At 40.1% G+C, this 21,423-nt stretch overlaps 1 protein-coding gene across 1 annotated transcript; it reads left to right on the plus strand.

Annotated features, from left to right (window-relative positions):
- Positions 1–6,840: 6,840 nt before the first annotated feature.
- Positions 6,841–20,547, plus strand: LOC4329353 (importin beta-like SAD2). Its single transcript, XM_015771147.3, has 22 exons — positions 6,841–7,176; positions 8,670–8,805; positions 8,884–8,971; positions 10,252–10,404; positions 11,368–11,530; positions 11,627–11,811; positions 11,885–12,058; positions 12,776–12,921; positions 13,090–13,213; positions 13,329–13,509; positions 14,629–14,788; positions 14,876–14,917; positions 14,997–15,115; positions 15,195–15,393; positions 16,163–16,294; positions 17,156–17,259; positions 17,362–17,541; positions 18,721–18,860; positions 18,946–19,085; positions 19,221–19,381; positions 19,618–19,741; positions 19,825–20,547. Exons 1-22 carry the CDS (start codon positions 7,087–7,089, stop codon positions 19,974–19,976), a joined length of 3,093 nt encoding a protein of 1,030 aa, XP_015626633.1. The 5' UTR covers positions 6,841–7,086; the 3' UTR covers positions 19,977–20,547.
- The last annotated feature ends 876 nt before the right edge of the window (positions 20,548–21,423 follow it).

A 21,423-nucleotide genomic window follows, 5' to 3' on the forward strand; every position in this document is an offset into this window, starting at 1 on the left:
GTGGCCGAAGCTAACAGGCAAAGGGGTTTTATTTGTTGTCCATGCAATAAGTGTAAGAATCAGAAGGAGTATTCTGCATCCAGGACTATTCATTTCCACTTGTTTGAGTCGGGGTTCATGCCAAGCTATAATTGTTGGACATCCCACGGAGAGCAAGGTATTGAAATGGAAGAAGATGAAGTGGAAGACGACAATATTCCGGACTTTGCTCAGTATGTTGGATTTGAAGGAAATCAAACGGGCGAGGAGGAAATAGCTGCTGATGGTAACGACGTTGCGGATGATCTTGGTCAGATGTTGCAGGACGCCAGGGAGAACTGCGAAAGTGAAAAGGAGGCCCATAAATTGGACAAGATGTTGGAGGACCACAGAACTTCGTTGTACCCAGGTTGCGAGCAGGGGCACAAAAAGTTGGATACCACTCTGGAGTTGTTGCAATGAAAGGCAAAAAATGGGGTTAGTGACAAGGCATTTGGCGATTTATTGAAACTCGTCAAGAACATTCTTCCGGGGGGAAACAAATTGCCCGAGACAACGTACGAGGCTAAGAAGATAGTCTGCCCGTTAGGACTGGAAGTTCATAAGATTCACGCATGTCCGAACGATTGTATCCTATATCGCGGTGAGGAGTATGAGAACATAGAAGCATGCCCTGTTTGCAAAGCACTACGATACAAGATTAGACGGGACGATCCAGGAGAAGTTGACGGGCAGCTAACAAAGAAGAGAATTCCTGCTAAGGTGATGTGGTATTTCCCTATAATACCACGGCTAAGGCGTTTGTTCAGGAACAAGGGGAATGCTAGAATGTTGCGATGGCACGCTGAAGAGCGTCAACAGGACGGGATGCTGAGACACCCCGCCGATGGTTCGCAGTGGCGAAACATCGACAGAAAATTTAAAGAATTTGGAAAGGACGCACGAAACATACGGTTTGGTTTGAGTACGGATGGCATGAATCCTTTTGGAGAGATGAGCAGCGGCCATAGCACTTGGCCCGTTACGATGTGTATCTACAACCTCCCCCCTGGCTATGCATGAAGAGGAAGTACATAATGATGCCGATTATTATTCAAGGCCCCAAGCAACCTGGTAACGACATCGACGTGTACCTAAGACCACTGGTCGATGATCTTAAACAGTTGTGGAAGAAGGAAGGTGTCCCCGTGTGGGACGAGGACAAACAGGAGGAGTTTAACCTACGAGCGCTGCTGTTCGTAACCATCAACGATTGGCCTGCACTTAGCAACCTATCCGGACAGTCCAACAAGGGGTACAAGGCTTGCACTCACTGTATGGATGAAACAGAAAGTACGTATCTTAAGCACTGTAGGAAGGTTGTATACATGGGTCATCGTCGATTCCTTGCAGCAAACCACCCGGTACGGAAGAAAGGCAAGCACTTCGAACATAAGGCCGACCACCGTACGAAGCCTAAACATCGCAGCGGGAAAACAGTGTTTGCTATGGTTAAAGATCTTAAAGTAGTGTTCGGAAAGGGGCCTGCAAGCCAGCATATAGAGAGCGAAGATGGTCACGCGGCGATGTGGAAAAAGAACTCTATATTTTGGGAGTTACCATATTGGGAATTCTTGGACGTACGCCACGCAATCGACGTGATGCACCTCACCATTCATATGCTAATTATAATTGACTAGAGGATTTTTAAAAGTTTTAAATCACGTAAGTGGCAATTTCATATGTTAATTAGAGTTTTTAACATTTAATTTACTATCATTCATATGCTAATTATAATTGACTGGAGAATTTTTAAAAGTATTAAATTTAATATATTTTTAAAACTATCATTCATATATTAGAGTTTTTCACAATTTAATTTACTATCTTTCATATGCTACTTATATATGACTATTCGAATTTTTAAAAGGTTTAAATCATGCATGTGGCATTTACATATGTTAATTAGAGTTTTTAGCATTTAATTTAATATAATTCCTACGCTAAGTACATATGATGATTACAATTTTTATTAATTTTAAATCATGCAGTATGTACATACATATCTTAATTAGAGTTTTTACCAATATAATAATATCATTCGTATATATGCTAAGTATATATGATTATTGGAATTTTTATTAATTATATTTGCTTATTACGATTTATCCACTTAATTTATTACAGACAAAAATAATTTTTCGAAGTAATTGTCATTAATCTTTGTACTTTAAATAATGTTAATGCATTAACTTCTATTTTATAAACACATATGTAAGCGAAAATCATATGCAGTGCTATAATCTTTAGTCCCGTTCTTAACCCTAACCGGGTTTAAAAAGAATTTCGAAATAGCAGGAAAAGATATTTACTCCCGGTTGTTGAGAACAACCGGGACTAAAGATATCTTTAGTCCCGGTTGTTGAGAACAACCAACCGGGACTAAAGATATCTTTAGTCCCGGTTGTTCTCAACAACCGGGAGTAAAGATCCGGGGGTATATATATTCCCGGTGCGCCCTCGTCTTCTTCACCAACACTTAGACATTTTCGGCCGATCGATCTCTCTCGGCCTCTCTCCTTCGCCGCCACTGCCTAGGGCAAATCCCCGCGCCGACGCCGCCGTATCTCGCCGTCGTCTCGAGCTCATCGTCCTCGCCGCCGCCTCCGCCTCCTCCGCTGCCGCCGCATCTCTGGGGTGAGAGCCGCCGCCGCCAGATCTCCCTTCATGCATCTCGATCTCTCCGATCTCGATCTCTCTCCGTCGCGCCTCCCGCCACGAGACGCCGCGCCACGACGACAACGCGCCACGCCGCCGCCTTCGCCGCCGCGCAACGCCGCCGCCGCATGCCAACGCCACGCCGCCGCCGCCGTCGCCACGCCGCCGCCGCCGTCGCCGCCGCGTGCGCAATGCCGCCGCCGCCACGCCACGCCGCCGCCGCCACGGCCCCGTAACGCCACGCCGCCGCCGCCGTCGCCACGCCGCCGCCGCCGCCGCCACGCCGCCGCCGCCGTCGCCACGCCGCCGCCGCCGCCGCCACGCCGCCGCGCCAACCGCCGCCCCAATGCCGCCACACCGCCGTTAATTAAGAAAATCTTGTTATGTTAATTGCTACTACGAATCATGGCTTTAAACTCCATGTAGGGCTTGGTATCGGTTCCGTCATTTGGTCCGCGGCAAATGGAGAGAAAGACTTAGGCGGAAGTTCAAATTTCCTGTGAGTACACATGCTCTACATTTATATTTCTCCGATTCAAATACATACAAGTATATGTTAATTAGATCTCTCGTTTGTCATTTATTTGTAGTGCGCAAAGTAAAAGCAGGGAACTAACTTGTGCGGCTATTACGTGTGCGAGTATTGCCACTGCCTTGTAGACCAAATCATCACCACAAGAGAGCTCGATGTACGTACAAATAAATTCAAAATTTCATTACGTAGCGATTTCTTGTTTAATTACTAATCAATTTCATACATTCATATAGTTTATTCGCATGAGGGATAACCTGACCACACACAAGGAATTTATCGCGGCGGTTCAAGAACAACTCATGGGATTCATCAACGAAGAAATCCTTGATCCCAAGGGTGAATTCTACTACGACGGAAACACAATTCACCGGTCCTTAGCTTCTGAGCTAGCAGCGAGTACTACTACGTCGAAATCGTAGCTAGCTAGGACATATAATGGATTGTAATTAATACATGACTACATATGTTTCTATATGCATATGTACACATTTTCTATAATGTAAATATATTTTGGTCATATATATATCTATATACATATGCATTTGCATAACATATATATGTATGCATATATATGTATTGAAACATATATATGCATGGTTTATATATATATATATATATATATATATATATATATATATATATAGAGAGAGAGAGAGAGAGAGAGAGAGATTCATTAGCATCTATATGAATGTGAACAATGCTAGAAAGTCTTACATTGTGAAACGGAGGGAGTAGCATGGATTTGTTTCGCGAGATGTGCTCGCTACCGCCAGAGAAACCCGTTTTTACTGGCGGGCGCTTAAGAGCTCCGCCTTAAAAAATAGAGTTGTTTTTTTTATCGCGGACCTCATAAGTGTCCCTCGGCGAAAATCGGTTTTCGCTGGCAGCTCATGACCCAAAATCCTCCCATATATTTTTACAAGCGTTTGTTTCATTAGTTCACTAGCAAAAGTAAAAGTGTGACACCATGAAAAATCGTTTTTTAGTAGTGTAAGATGAATAGAGCTATGGATTCTTATGGTAAAGTTAGTCCAATTGGATTTGTAAGACAAGTGACTAAGGGTTGTTTGGTTATCAGTTACACTTGCTTAAGCTGGAATGATCAAATTCTTAATCACACCTTAGTAGGTTGAAGAAAATCTTGTCACACTTTTTTCATTGATGCCCGGGTCCTAATATGTTGGGAAATAATCTTGCCACAATTATTGCTCCAATATGTCAGGGTTATGGATACCACATACCCAATAGTAATCGACTAAGCTCGGTAGGGCCCACTACATACCATGTCCTATACGGAAACAAACCTCGTATATAGAAGGAGTTTCGGATAAGGAAGGACGAGTAGAGTTCTATATGGAAACGACAAGGACTACTCGGATCGTATCCATATTTATCTCCCTAGTTCTACTTGGACAAGAGGGCATCTATGGGTATAAATACAATCCCCCCAGGAGGAGAGGGGACACACCCACCACAATCTATGACGCCGCAAAGCCACAAGCCGACACACGTCGCCAGATATCAACATCAGAGATAAGCCTAGACATACCCCATACGGTGCCTACGGAAGTCGGCAAGAGGGATCTAGCGCCATCTCTGATCTCGCCGAGTACGGATTCGAGGAGGAAGACTACCTTGTCGTCAACTACGAGTTGGTTATCTAGCCGCCAAGTCGACGCCAGCTAGATAGGTTATCCCAAATATTGTACTTGTGTGATCCAGATGAATAAAGAGCAACACCAGCTTCGGCAAACAGGATATAGGGCTATTACCTGTCAGATAAGGGGCCCGAACCTGTATAAAAATCGTTGTCTCCATCTCTTTTACCTCAATCTCACATATACCCTGGTACCAATGATCCCCATACTATCTAAATACCGTAGTCGCGATATTAAACGTCGACACAATAGAACAACCGTCAAGTTGATCAAACTTGCCTAACCTTACACACGACAAAACGTGGTCAAGTGTGACGATGTTGTGGTACAATCGGTGCCTTTTACTCTTCTTTGTAAGGCCGAGTTTAGATCCAAACGTTTTGTTCAAACTTCCAACTTTTCCATCACATCAAAACTTTCCTACACACAAACTTTCAACTTTTCCATCACATCAAAACTTTCCTACACACACAAACTTTTAACTTTTCCATCACATCGTTCAAATTTCAACAAAACTTCCAATTTTGGTGTGAACTAAACACACCCTAAGAGTAGATCCTAAAGTAGTATATGTGCATATAGATGTGTTCAGTGGTCAACTAATCAAAGCATACAACCATGCTACAGTTCAATATATACTCAGAATTCACCAACAAATAGCCATTGAAGGTCCTGTCTGAGGGGGACTTCTGATAACTATAACTTCTTATAGAATCTTCAGCTCCCCAAACAATTTAGATTTTTACTATGAGTATGAGATTTTGTAGTTTATGTAGTATCTAAAAAAATAAACTAGAAGACACAACTTTTTTAAATTCTCACACGCTGCTTCTCAAAATCTCAAGCTCCTCAATACATGGCTAAAGCGTTCACATGTCTTTATGTATGAAAAAATCCGAATTACCCCTAACCTACAATACTAGACATTTACCATCCTCAACCTTTTATGCTTAATAAATAATCACCTTGCAAAGGCTAAGGCCTTTCCTCTGTTATCTGTGTCGCTTGCCATGTAAAAGAAAAAAAACATAGGAGGGGGGGGGAGGATATCGGAGAAGTGGGCCCTACCGATTTTAGATTTGTTTTTGGCTAGTGTGTGTATGCCATGTATGACCAAAACTGCTGCGGATTGTGTTAGAGGGTAATTTGTCCGATTTGAAAGTTTGAGATGCGAAATGTCTAGTTTTTTGAATTGTGGGGGTAATTCAGACTGTTGCAAAAGTTTAGAGAGGTAATTCAGGCGTGTTCCTTTTACATATTCCTACTCATATCCTCGTATTGCTTTTCTCTACATCTTCATGTAAAAAAAGGTGATTTAGAGGGAGATACGTTCCTCTAAACATTTTTAAGAAGAAATTGTGAGTGTGTTGGAATTGAACATGAAACCTTAGGGATTGAAACCACACACACCTTGACACTGCACTATCATGTGCATCTCTTCACCGCATCTTCATATAAGGCCCCATCCTTTTCTTATTAAAAAATATATTTTACCTCAGTTTTCTTTAACATACTTTTTAACTGTTAAACGGTACATTCTGTAAGAAAATTTTTATATAAAAATGCTTTAAAATATCATATAAATCTATTTTAAAGTTTAGAATAATTAAAACTCAATTATAATCATCCTCTAATTTGAACTCAAATGGTGGCTAACTCGTTTAGACTTTCAATTTAATCAAACAAAGGGTCCCAAAAAAAAGTCTATGTTAATCGAGAAAGGGGATCCACTTCATAAAAACCGGAGTAAACATTATACCAGTGGCCCCAAACGAGAGAAAAAAAATGATTGAACTCGACGCTGTAACCAGCTGTATGTCCCTCCGGGCCGGTGGGGCCGACCGAGCAGTGCCCCCAAAGATACCGGGCCCACACAGCTGACCGGTGGGCCCCACAAGCCCATCCCCTCCCCTGACCAAACCCTAGGGTTAAATAGCGCGCGCCCACGTTTGCACGCGCCCCCCCCTTCCCGAAGACCTCGCGACGCCAAAAAAAGGGGGGAGACCGCCACCCACGCCAAGTCGCCACCCTCTCCACCTCCGAGCTTCTCGCGGCGGCCGCGCCCCAGCCCGAGACCCTCCCCTCTCTCTCTCGTCTCGAGCGAGCTAGGGTTTTGGTTCTCCGGGGCGCCCGCCCCCGCGCCTCGCCGGCGGGCACCGCGCCACACCCCCTCTCCTCCCCCCCACGGCGGCGGCGGCGGCGGCGGTGGAGGCGGCAATGGATCTGCAGAGCCTCGCCGTCGTGCTGCGCGCGGCGCTCAGCCACGTCCCCGAGGAGCGGAAGGCCGCCGAGGAGAGCCTCAACCAGGTGAGCCCCCTCCCGCCTCCTTCCCCCCGACCCCTCCCGAACCAGCGCGCTCGTCCCGAACTCGCCAATTCCCCTCACCCGTTCGACGGCGCCGCGGCGGCCGCGGTACTGTTTGATCGCCGGTGGCGGCGCGCTCCTAGCGATCTGGGATTGGTTCAGGGGCTGGTGATCCGGTCGAATCTGGCTCGTGGACTGTGATGAACTCGCTGTCCCTGTGTGAACGATGGGGGGTTTTTGGGAGTTTGCGGTGGGGGGTTCTGATTATTCTGATGGGTACAGGGTGTTTTGTTTGTGGCGTCATACTAGTACTCGTTTCAGGTCTTACTATGGTAACTGCGGCCATGGTAAACTTGGTACTGCCGTATACTGTTCGAGCGCGTTGGGTTGTTAGGGGCATTAAGTTCTGGGGTCGCCAACAGTAATTTGAGTTGCTTCTCTCCTTGCTCTGGGCGAGATTGGTTGGTAGCTTAATTTACTGTTCAAATCATAGTACAAACTAGCCGGTCAACATGTTCAAATGTGGGGGACTACATAGGCAACTGAAAAATGTTTGTGTCAGATGGAACGCTGGTATTCTTTTCTGTTCTTTCTGCAAAGCGAACACATGAATAAGCAGCATTTTTGGAAAATGCTGATCTTTTTGCTGTTTTGTAATCCTATATTTGGTGACACCATAATGTTCAATCAAGTGGACTATGCGTACCAGCAGAGTTGTGCAAGCTAGTCAGCCTAGAGTACACTAAACATGGAGTTTTATACTTTTATTCCGTTATCTATGCTAGTGGAGAATCCTTATTCGAAAGGAACTACGTACTTCTCTGACCTTTCTTAATGGTTTCTTGTGCCTTTCCATGTACTTCTATTTGTATTGTGGTAAATCTTTTCATTAGTAATGATTGTCTCTTTCCTGTTCAAAGCTAGCTAACATGCTTGCTGGAGACATCATGCTCATTTATTTAGTAATGAGTTGCACTATCGTTAGTTACTAATGTAAACTAGTTGTCCAGATAATACTTAATAAAACATGGTCCCTGAGAAGTCCTGTACTGGTACCATTTCTGGTTTGCTATGATGCTAATACTTGGTAATTTGTTTCATTTGAAGGCAGAGAAGGGATGTACAGCACTGTACCACCATCTAATATACTTGATTAACAGGATATTTTCTTTCTTTTAGCAAGAAACTGAGTATACAAGTAATATGACCAGGCACACTTTAGACAGTGGATTGCTTGTACGCTCCTCCCAAAGTGATCTGCACTAATTATTAAGCATGGCTTAGGTTGCTTGTATGCTCCTCCCACAATGATCTGCACTAATTACTAAGCATGACTTAGTGGTAGTTCAAATTCACTGAGCTTTGTGAAATTCGTGAGAGCAAGCACTCCTCAAACATCCAAGTCAGACAGTTGTTATATATTTTCCCATCGCAAACTGTACTATTTTGCCATTTTCTGTTGAGCACCTGTGTTAATAATTCTGTAATTTCTGCAGTTTCAATACGCACCACAACATCTGGTTAGGTTGTTACAGATTATTGTCGATGGGAGCTGTGATATGGCTGTACGACAGGTTGCAAGTATTCATTTCAAGAACTTTGTTGCAAAGAACTGGTCTCCAAATGATCCTGGTATGTAGACGTTGGTAGTTGACTGTTGACTTATTTATGACTTCTGATTACCTAAAGTATCGATTGTTTATTCTGTAGAGGAATCTCAAAAGATTTCAGAAAGTGACAAATTGATGGTCCGCGAGAATATACTGGGTTTTATTGTTCAAGTACCCCCTTTACTAAGGTAAACTGCTCTGTTCTAGCCAACAGTTTGTATGTTGCTAATGCTTGTGAAAGGCTTGACAATCTTAAGAGAGCTTTGACTTATTGTGATAACAACTTCGGCCTTCAGTATACCATTATTCTTGTTAATAATTAAATGTTCCTTTTGAGATTCTACATTGAATTCCTTAGTAGAAACCTAATTCATTAAAATTGCATGGTTCTGATAATTACCGTAGTAACTGCTGAGTTCCGCTCCATCTTACTCCCTCCATCCCAAAATATAACAACTTTTAGTCCTCAGGATTTGTCCCAAAATATAACAACTGCTCCACCAACATTCTCTTCCCAACCAATCACAACCCTCTACCATTCACTTTTCCCACCTACCTCCACTACTCATCCAATCACAGCCCTCCACCATTCACTTCTACCTACTTTCTTAATAACCGTGTCCAACTCTAAAACTTGTTATATTATGGGACGGAGGGAGTAGCATATATGATTTGTCCTAGGCTATATATTTGCAAACCGTTGCCATCACGGTTACAGTTTGCTAGAGGGTAGGGGATGTTACTTGGGCAGTAATAATACACCTTAATGAAAGGTGAAATGGTGAATAAAAAGGGAAGGTGAGTGAGGAGAATAGTGGCTGGCCCATCATCCCTCTGCACACTAGTTCCCCTCCTTTCCCTTCCTTTTCTTTCCACTAAAGACTCTTTCAACCCTAGTTGCTGGTGCTCTCTCTCATCGTCCTGTGGATGATAGTTTCCTCCTCTCTAGCACATGCAGAGTTGTTGGCTAGTGATGACAAGGTGCAAATGACGATGGTGGTGACTAAACAACCTCTCCTGTTATCTGCTTTTCCTAGTTCAGCAATTGGCCATTGTACCCTCCAGCCAACTGGGCATAAACGATGATTGTCATGGGTGTTAGAAACCAAATCACCATGTTTAACTGCTATCCGGGACAAATATGTTGTTCACTGTTGTGTCATGATTAATTGATTATACATGTAAGGTACAACCGGCATGGGTATTCATTTGTCACTGGTAATGTTTGACATAACACTTATGCACATTCCAATAGAATCTAAAGTACATGCCTGATTCAGCCTGTTTTGCTATTTAGTAGAAGGTCCATTTCAACTATTTTTGAAATATGATAAATGTAGTACCTTCATATATATCCCTCTTATTTCCCTTGAAATTGTATATTCTTGCGGTGAAAATATCATGCTGTCCTATTGATGGCAACACCTCCTTGACATGCTGAGAAATCTTTTCATTGGTTGTTTTACAGAGCACAGCTTGGTGAAAGTATCAAAACTATAATACATTCAGACTATCCTGAGCAGTGGCCAGTTCTCCTTCATTGGGTTACACACAATCTGGAATCAGAAAATCAAATTTTTGGAGCTTTATATGTGCTAAGGGTTCTTTCCAGGAAATATGAGTAAGTATTAATGTCTATTCAATTATGTTTCCTTCTATCTGTGTGTTTTAAAATCATTCTGCCAATTTTTGTTTGTATTTTGATTTGTTCTGCCTCTTTTACCTCCTATTATGTAATTAATGCTCTGATTTGGGTTTAAAACAATTCGTGCTTGTCTGCTTCATTCTTATTTGTATTATTCTTATTATGTTTGTTCAAATGACCCTCTCTTGCAAAATTGCTACATAATATTGTTGAATGTTGCCATTTACGTTTCAACATGGGGGCAATTCACCAGTTCTCTCTAGTTGCATTTATTCTGTGATGTCTTCATGCGGCATTATATCTGAATTTGGTATAGATAAGCTGTCACACTATAAACTATATCATTCAGAGTTAGTTCTTTGTTGACTATTCACCACTGTATTAGTACTGGTCCCTTTCCCTACTCTTGCTTACATTGCCTGTGTCAGCTATGGATTGTGTCTCAATAAGAATATCTCTGTTGCTATAGAGTGCATCATAATATATTAAAAATAATAAAAAGCTAATGAAATTTGATAGAGAAACAAGGAAAAATTTGAGAGCAACCCATCCACATGGTACTATCTGCTAAATATTGCTAAAGATATTAGTTCGTGTGTTCTACACATTTTTATATTTTTTTGAGTTTTTAAAACGTTTCACACACATGTTTAACTGTTTGATTGAACAGACTGGTAAAAAAAGCCTGATGTAATTGGGGGAAAAATCATGACTGTTGTAAATTCAAAGTTTCAGTTAAAGAATTGGTAAATGTTTGATGGCAGAAATGCAGAATCACATATCACCTTTTACACTTTCCTGGAAAACTTGAAGTATGTGTGCTGAGTATAATTCTCTTAGTTTGTTGCTGTTTAGGATTAAATGGTTGCTTCTTGTTATGTACGTAGTATGTGTGCTTCTTTGAATGATGTCTCTAATTTACTTTTATTTATTTTGAAGGTTCAAATCTGAGGAGGAGAGGATCCCTTTATATCACATTGTTGAGGAGACCTTTCCTCGCTTGCTAAGTATCTTTAGCAAACTTGTTCAGATTGTCAACCCTCCAATTGAAGTAGCTGACCTGATCAAGCTAATATGCAAAATATTCTGGTCTTCAATTTATGTACGTTAGCTTATTATAATTAAATGATCGTCATCACTTATCTGTAATTTGTACTCTTTTTTTACACTTACATTTTTCCTTTTTTGCTTTGCGTAGTTGGAGATTCCGAAGCAGCTCTTTGACCCAAATGTCTTCAATGCATGGATGAGTTTGTTTATAAACTTGTTGGAAAGACCAGTTCCAGTGGAAGGCCAACCATTGGATCCTGATGTGAGGAAATCTTGGGGCTGGTGGAAAGTTAAGAAATGGACAATTCATATATTGAATCGTCTATACACCCGGTCAGTGTTCATTGAAGCTCAGCCCTACCTTTGGTAATCATTTAATTTATTTACCTTTCAATGCACTGTGCAGATTTGGTGATATGAAACTACAGAAACCAGAGAGTAAAGCTTTTGCACAAATGTTTCAAAAGAACTATGCTGGAAGAATTTTGGGCTGCCACTTGCAGATTCTGAATGCAGTTCGAACTGGTGACTATTTGCCAGACAGGGTTATCAATCTTGTTCTTCAATACCTAACCAACAGGTTTGTTTTGGGAGGATAAAATGATCATTTTTCAGAAGCATTTTGTGTCCATAAATCGAACCTCTTGCTTCTTTTCTGTAGCTTTCTAATGTTGTTTCTGTTCTAAAACCACAGACCATCCTCTTTTATCATTTCATTGTGTTTTGCTAGATTTGGAGCTTCCTTGTTTGCCGCTACTAATCATCGAGTTGAAATGTTTATTTTGGTTGAAATTTGGCCTAACATGTATTGACCAAATAATCATATTTGGTAGGCAAGTCAGTGTCTTTGATCCATGGAAGATTACATGTCCAGATAAGCTTGTGGTGAAAGTATAAAAAGGAAATACCTGTGCTATGCATGTCAACCAAAAAACTATTTTTGACCATTTTTTATGGAAATATTTTTGAACAAATAAGAGCATTCGATGGACGTACAATTTTTCTGAACAAGGAAATGAAACACACTGTGCTGTGTTGATCTTTAAAGCTATGGATATGTTGAACTAGCCTTCAATTGCAGTTTTTCTGAGATGTCTTCTAGGCATGTTCTGTTGTAATTTTGCCTTTCTGATGATTCCTCTAATGCAGCTTTTGCTTCTATTATGTCTTTTTAGGCTACTTCAAAGCTTATTCTTTTTTCTCCCCCTATTCTGCTTTTGATCACAAGTTATTTTGTCTATATTAATTATGATTTTGTTCGAAGATAAGTAATTATTACATTGATTGTATATTGCAGTGTTACAAAGAACAGTATGTATCAGTTGATGCAGCCTCAAATCGACATCATTCTGTTCGAGATAATTTTTCCGCTCATGTGTTTCAATGACAATGATCAAAAGTTATGGGATGAAGATCCTCATGAATATGTTCGGAAGGGATATGGTGAATTTCAGGACCCTGTCTTGCTGTCAATTAGAGTAGGCTATCACTCAGAGTGACTTAGGGATCCTTTGAAACTCTAGTATCCCAAGCAAGGCCTAGTATCACACGTTTCCTGTGTCTCAGTTCATTACTGTAGGTTTTTTGCTCATGCATTGACTTCTTTTGTAGATATCATTGAAGATTTGTACAGTCCTCGAACAGCTGCTATGGATTTTGTGAGTGAATTGGTAAGAAAACGAGGAAAAAGCAATCTCCAAAAGTTTATCCATTTCATTGTGGATATTTTTAGGAGGTAAGATTTACTTGCCACTTGTTGTCTTCAATAATTACACACTTTCTACTCAGTGAAGTGCTTCAACATATCTGAAGGCACATGGGGGTGACTTCGATTAATGAATGTTTTACAGATATGATGAGGCATCTATTGAAATCAAGCCATATCGCCAAAAAGATGGAGCACTTCTTGCTATTGGGACATTATGTGATAAGCTGAAGCAAACAGATCCATATAAAGCTGAGTTGGAGCGTATGCTGGTCCAGCATGTCTTCCCTGAGTTTAATAGTCATGTTGGACACCTGCGTGCCAAGGTAGAGTCAATTGAAAGTTATAATTTTACTTGCTTCTTAGCTGCTTTTGACACATTCGTGTATCATGTGCAAATCATATTACAGACTTCTGTTTCTGTTTTGCTTATTGTGGAAAAAAGTATAAACCACTTATTTTACAATGATGGTGGTCTAGTTAATTACACCCAATTCACATCTAATCAATATATATGCCACTGAAGATCTCAAGCATTACATGCACTGGGTAGTGAATAACATAGGATGTTCAGTACGTGGCTCTGATGCCGCAATGACATGTGAGCAATGCTCCTAGGCTTGGTGTGAGCCTCACAATTTGAGGCATATATTAAGAATTGTGGCTATTCGGTGGCATAGTTCAGAGTTGGAAAATACCATTGCAAATATCTCAAAGTTGGGAAATGTAATTGCATGTGTCATTGTATCTGTTATTTAAAGCTGAGAAGATTTGTGCTTCCATTGAACTATCAAATACTACTAGTGGTGACAAATACATGCTGTTTTGGATATTGACAGTCTAAAAATTGCAACTTTGAGGGCTCTGCTGTAATATATTTGAAACCTGATAAATTATATTCTCCTGAAAGTACCTTTTGAGAATCCACGCACATGACTTACATGTATCCTGTCTAAAAAGGGAGGGAGTGGTGGTGGTGAATGGTGAATCTGCCACCACCGCACCACCAACTCCCAAAACTGACACGTGGGACCACTGTCCATCCCTTCTCCAAACCAAATGCATGGTAGAACAGTGAAAGTCACAGATAGACCCTGGAGCTCTCAACCATGATCATACTTGAAAGTTAATAATAAATGGAGTGAAAACTTGGCAAGCAAAAACCTCGAATTAATTCTAAAATTAAGCTCTAAAATTCAAGATAAATTTCCTCTCTGCATTGTGCCGATGTGATTTTGAAATCGGTAACAACATACAGGCCATTTTGCTAGTTTATTGATACTCAATAATTCAAAATTTTAGCTGGACATGTCTAAAACGACATGCATATCTAACACAGCATTAGACAATTATTCTCTATCAGGTCTTCTGTTTGTGCTATACGATGCTAACTTGTGATCAATTTTGTTCTTTATGGCATCAATCTGACCTATTCTATCTAATAGGCTGCATGGGTTGCTGGACAGTATGCACATATCAGTTTTTCAGACCAGGACAATTTTCGGAAAGCTATGCATTGTATAGTTTCTGGAATGCGTGATCCAGATCTCCCTGTTCGGGTTGATTCAGTGTTTGCACTTCGTTCTTTTGTTGAAGCATGCAAAGGCAAGTTTTGCTTTGTGCATGCCTTAAATTTTCATACTAAATTTTGGACTGCTAAAAAAATATTTGACTATACCTCTGCCTGTGCAGATCTCAACGAGATACGACCTATACTCCCTCAACTCCTTGATGGTATGATAATTAAATTTACTTCTGTTAACCTTGTACTTTTGACAGTAGATTAATTTGTGGCTGATCATGTATTGTCCAGAATTTTTTAAACTGATGAATGAAGTTGAGAATGAGGATCTTGTTTTCACTCTTGAAACCATCGTTGATAAATTTGGTGAAGAGATGGCACCATATGCACTGGGGTTGTGCCAGAATTTGGTGCGTTCTTCTCTCTGTACATTTAAACCCTTCTGTTTTGTGTTGCTTTAGTAACACATTTTTTGTATCCCTTTGGTAGGCTGCTGCCTTCTGGAGATGCATGGCTAGTCAAGAAGCTGATGATGAAGCTGATGATTCTGGTGCTTTGGCAGCTGTTGGTTGTTTACGAGCCATAAGCACAATCCTTGAGTCTGTTAGCAGTCTCCCACACCTTTTTATTCAAATTGAGCCAACTCTGTTGCCAATAATGCGCAGGATGTTGACTTCTGATGGTCAAGGTATTGAGCTGTTTGTGGATAGTATTTCATATACATATACTGGTAGTGTTGTAGCGTTTAGTGTATCCTTTCCAATCACCATGATGTTGCAAACTATTGGTGTCATATGCTGCTCATAAAGAAGCAACATTCCTAACTTTCTTCAGTCAGAAGAGTTCATGCATGGCATGTTCATGTGTATCAACAGCACCCACGTGGTTACTATTGACTCTGGGTATTTTCTAGATAAGATTAGGTTGAACTGTTAGCTATTTTCTTAATGCAAGGGTGGTGCTTTATCTGGTTTCATTGAACATAGTCTTTAGTCCCCCCCTCCCCCCCTTCTCTGTCCTTGTGCAGCTCCATCCGTGGCTCTGTTGTGCCACTTGGGCCCAGGGAAATTCCACAGGTCTAAGGGGATTGTCCCAACCATGCAGATTCTTTAACTGTTGGAATGGCAATAGTATGTGTTGTATTACAAAGTTATGTTCGACATGTCTTCTCTGGTGATGTATTAATTGATGATTTACAACATTAATTCTGCTGATTGTGAGAACAGCACAAACAATTTTATTGGACAGGGATGTTTCCAATTAAATATTTGTCCATTTCAAAACTAGAAAAGTTATAATAAGCACGTAAGTAATGTTAATTGTTTATGATCTAATATAATGTGGCAGCAGAATTACAAGGTATTGGATTCTTATGCTAAGTTTGTTTAGTACTAACTACTTATGATTTATTTTGTTGTTTTTTGTTCATACACTTATGCTTCTAAAATATACTGCAGATGTTTATGAGGAAGTTCTAGAAATTGTCTCATATATGACTTTTTTCTCACCATCAATTTCGTTGGACATGTGGAGCCTGTGGCCGTTGATGATGGAGGCTCTAAATGATTGGGCAATAGACTTCTTTGAGAGTATGACATTTTAATTTCTTTATCCATTTTTCAGATACATGTATTTTCTGCCTTTCATCTTTGTCGTCTTATTCTCTTTGTTTTTCACCTAAATGGTGATATTTTTAAAATAGCCTTTACAGATTCCTCATGCTTATCACATGGAATACATGCATTCATCAATATTTGCTTAAGTCCTATTGTTGTTCTGTTCCTTTTAGATTTAAATAATGTTTTTTCTACTCCCTCTGTTTCATTCTTTATCATGATGTTTTTAGTGCCATTCTCCAAAATTGTTGTGCATGACTCCAGGTTTCAATGGTCCCCAAATTTTGGTGCCATTTAGATGTTGAATAATGTCTTCACGTTTAGATGCTGAATCTGTCTATTCATAATCTTAGTGTATTGGCTAAAAAGATGCTACTTGACATAAAAAAATGTATTCGCAATAGGCCAATGCTGTTTCATTGAAATCTAGGCATGTGCCAACGCTTATCATGTTCAAGTCTCAGAAATACAAAGATTTTGCAGTATCTGGTCAACTAATCTAAATATATTGACATATGAATACAAAGGTTTTGCAGTAGCTTGCTCCAGAATAGGTTTTGCTTTTTTCATCTCCTGGGAATATTCCTGCTGCACTAATATAATCTAGTAGTTTGTGTGCCTTGTGCAGCTGATAATTTGCTCTACTTGGGCTGTCGTCTTGAATGAATTTCTCCATTTATCTGAGTGGAAGATGTCCATCTATCTTCCATTTTTGCAAATTGTTTGAGGCCCTGTTATTAGCAAATGCTACCTTGAGAAAAGTGCATTTTGCATTTAAATTTAATAGACTTTTGCAGCTTTGTCTTAGCTTTTTTTTTGTTGTCTTCCCCACAGATATTCTTGTTCCATTGGACAACTATGTTTCCCGGGGATCGGACCATTTTCTTGCCTGCAAAAACCCAGATTATCAGCAAAGCTTGTGGAGTGCACTATCATCTGTGAGTGTGTTTTGGGTTAATTGCCATATTTTTTTTGTTAGATTTCACAATATAACAGTGTACTAGCAATCTAGCATATGTTGATAATTTTCAAATTTGTAGATTATGATGGATCAAAACATGGAAGATTCAGATATTGAGCCTGCTCCCAAGCTCATTGAGGTGGTTTTTCAAAACTGCAAAGGCAATGTGGATCAATGGGTTGAGCCTTACCTCAGTCTTACAATTGATCGATTGCGTCGAGCACACAAACCATATTTGAAATGTCTCCTTGTTCAAGTGGTAAGATCCCTTTGTTTTCAAATCTTGCTAATCAAATGATGTTTTGTTAGTGTTGCCTGAGATCACTTTCTTAGAATCATTGTTTCAAGCTTATACGATGAACTGGTACGTGCGGTTGCCCTGGTAACTAGTAAATGGCGGTATCTTTTTTGTGAACTTGTTGAACTGTACTTTTTTTAATGTATTCCACAATACAAAATGGGAAGCACTGAGACATGCTTGGCTTGGTTTTCGCCCATTCTTTCTGTTACATGTAGAACAAGTGGATACCAATAAGTACATATTTTAAATATAGGAAAATGGGAATGAATTTAATCTATATGAAGTTGGTTGGAGCTTTCCTTTGGGATGTGCAGGAGCAGGAAGCATATGCGATTTTAAAAATGTAGGAAAAGTGAGAATTAAATTGAAATCAGGGAAATCAATGAGTATATGCATTTGAACCTTTTTTTTGTCATCATATCTAGTCATTTTCAGGCATTCAGTATCCATCTGGTTTGGAGGCTCTACTGTCATCTTTCCACATGCAAAAGTGGCTAGCGCCATGGACTACACAATGTGGCATCAATCTAGAGTTGAGATTAGTGATGGTAGTGTTGTGCTATGTGGTGGCGACTGATATGGGGATGAGCTTGAGCTCAGGGAGGCAGATGGGTTGATCTTTGGTTCTACAATGAGAATATATACATAAATGGGACTTTTAAACACTTGATAACCTGATCTACAAGGAAATTAACCTAATACCTGAATTACATATTTTCTCTTTCTCTGGTTGCTATTAGTTACTGTAATGCCGGTCTTGGATGAGCTGGTCAGCATAATTGACATGAACAATGGTTGGGAGCAGAGAACACAAAACACTGCTTGTATACAGATAGCACATAATGATGGTCTTATGTAGCAGACCCCTTCTTTCTGAAAATAATTTTTGTATAAACGAGCTGTCCAATATATTGCTGATCAGCAACAGCCTTATGGTTAATATTTCATGTTACAGTTATTTATATCCTTCCATCGTATGGAAAAATCATCTCTTGGGTTTATTTGTCTTTGGCAAGAGACATTGATAGCCTACTATTTTTGTTTGGTTTTATATATGGTTCAACTACCATTTTATAAACTATATGTGCTATCTATGCTCTACGCATGTTACTAAGCGCCTTTATATGCTGCTTGTAGATTGCTAATGCGTTCTACTACAACCCTTCTTTGACACTTGCAACCCTACATAAACTTGGGGCTGTGACTGAAATTTTTAACATTTGGTTTGGTATGTTAGAACAAGTCAAAAAGAGTGGTGTACGAGCCAATTTTAAGAGGTACTTTTTAGTAGTTTTGTCAGTACTTATATCTACCTCATGTTTTCTACAGTGAACTGAAATCGTTTTACTATTTTGTTTACAGAGAGCATGATAAGAAAGTTTGTTGCTTGGGGTTGACCTCACTTATTAGCCTTCCAGCAGATCATATTCCAGGAGAAGCCCTGAATCGTATTTTCAAAGCAACACTTGATCTGCTTGTTGCCTACAAAGAGCAAGTGGCAGGTGGAATATGAATATTTTTACGATTCTTCTAGTAAATTGGAGTTTACTTTTCTGCATGATATATTTGTTTAAGTTTATGAAGCTGAGTAAGATTTTCTTGATATATTTATCTATGCTTTTCTCTTTGATGAACAGAATCTAAGAAACAAGATGATGCTGATGGTGATGATATGGATGGTTTTGATGCTGATGAAGATGAAGATGATGATGAGGTTGAATCTGATAAGGAGATGGGACTTGATGAAGAAGATGCTGATGAAGTAAACAGTCTTCATCTTCAGAAATTAGCTGCTGAGGTTAGTGTTGCATTCTGAGTACTAAAATTGCATTATTGGCCTCAATATTTTTCCTTCCTTTTTTGTACTAGTAAGAATAACTGTCTACACAAGGTACTGGTCGGTTTGCATGAATATTTCTTCCGTGTTCAAATTCATGCTAATGTAACAAATGCAGTGGCATGTACTAGTAAAATTTGTATTGATATTCATCTTCTGTTTTTATTTAAAAAATAATAATCATTTTTATGGTACAGGCCAGAGGCTTCCAGCCAGCTGATGAGTATGATGACTCTGATGACGATTTCAGTGATGATGAGGAGCTGCAATCACCAATAGATGAGGTTGACCCGTTCATTTTGTTTGTTGAAACTGTCCAAGGTAAAGTGAATCCTTGTTATTAGAAGTTTGGAGCATACATGATATATGTGAAGTTTCTCACGAGTGCCCACTGTTTTTGACAGGCTTGCAAGCATCTGATCCTATCAGGTTCCAGAGCCTCATGCAAACTCTTGATTTTCGTTATCAGGCCCTTGCTAGTGGCATAGCTCAACATGCTGAGGAAAGAAGAGTTGAGATTGAGAAAGAGAAGTTGGAGAAAGCAAATGCACAATGATTAGTCATAAAGTTCTTTGATATTATTGCCATTTCACCGGGTTGTGGAAGTGGTGGGCCATCTTGTGATTTGGCGCGACCACAGGCAATCAATTTTGGAGCCTTAGTCTGCCATTTAGGCAGGAAAATTTTAGGCTCGCAAAATTTTATACTTGCGAGAGTTGAAACCGGTGATAGAGCCTTCTTGGATAGTCTCTTCACCGGAAGTCATTTTCCTAGTGGCCCATCGGTCGGTGGCTTGGATTGTGCAAGCGTGACACTGGGAAGTTTCTCCAATTTGAGGGCACTAGCTTGTCATGCTGTTTGGGCCACTAATATATTTTTTTTGCTGGGGGCTTAGCATTTGTTGGAGAGCCCCCCACTGGTGGCGGGGTGCATCTCCGTATCACAGTTTGTAGGGCAGTTTACATTTAGACTGTAGAATGTATATGGTTTTGTTCTTGTCTAGATCTTACCGTGAGTTTCCATTGGTGGGCTGGGATATACGGTTACGTTTTGTTTTTGGCAAGATGTATCTTGGTTCTCTTTTTTTTTGTGGAAATTTATTTTAGAAGGCAAGCAATTTCCTGGTATTTTTTTGCTGCATGATTACCATGTTCATGCGTGTGGTTTAACCTCTCAGAAGTAGTCACGAATCACAGGGAAGCTGAAGCATTTGATGTGAAAATAATCTTGCTGAATTATCTTGTTTCTATTCGTCGGAACGAAGCATCAGTCAAAGCCTTGCAAGCAGCACGCAGCAGAATTCTTCTGGTTCTTGCGATTGTGCGATCAGGGAAAGGTGTCGTTTGCCTGTCACTGTAGAAAGTCTAGTTTTAGCTTTAGGCTTTAGCAGCTTTCTCCCATCCACGCCCTTTCATTTCCTAGCGAGTACCATAGCATTGGCCGAGGAGTCTAGAGTGTCATTATTTGGCAACTAATTTCGGTTGATATGACTTTGATATGTGAAACAGCTTGCTTGGACGTTACTTAAGTGCAGTAAATGTATTTGGCTAGAAATCAATATGTGAGCCTGTATCTGTATGTAGACTAAAAGGCGCATCTATAATTAGAACAATGTAGTGTTGGCGTGACACAAAGAAACAAACCCTAGCCAGGCCGGCAATAATTCGGGCCTGGTTGGTCAAGGGCTAGGGGTGAAAACGGTAACGGTAATTACCGGCCGACCGGCATTCGTTTTCGACTTTCTACCGGTCGAGCCATATGGAAATGGTAATCGACCGAAACAAAAATGGAAATGATAAAAAATATGGAAATGAAAACGGAAATGGTTTTGCTGTTATACCGATCGTTTCCGTATTTACCGTATTCTCGTGGAAATTACCGTTTCTTATAATATGGTAATTACCTTATTCTAAATATGTCGATATTATAGGACCTGTCTATACTTGACCCACAGCTTATAGATTGAATGACTCTTCAATAAAATCTCTAACTTTTGTACATGG

The sequence above is a fragment of the Oryza sativa genome, chromosome 2 (genome assembly GCF_034140825.1).
Source record: "Oryza sativa Japonica Group chromosome 2, ASM3414082v1".
NCBI classification, from domain to species: Eukaryota; Viridiplantae; Streptophyta; class Magnoliopsida; order Poales; family Poaceae; genus Oryza; species Oryza sativa.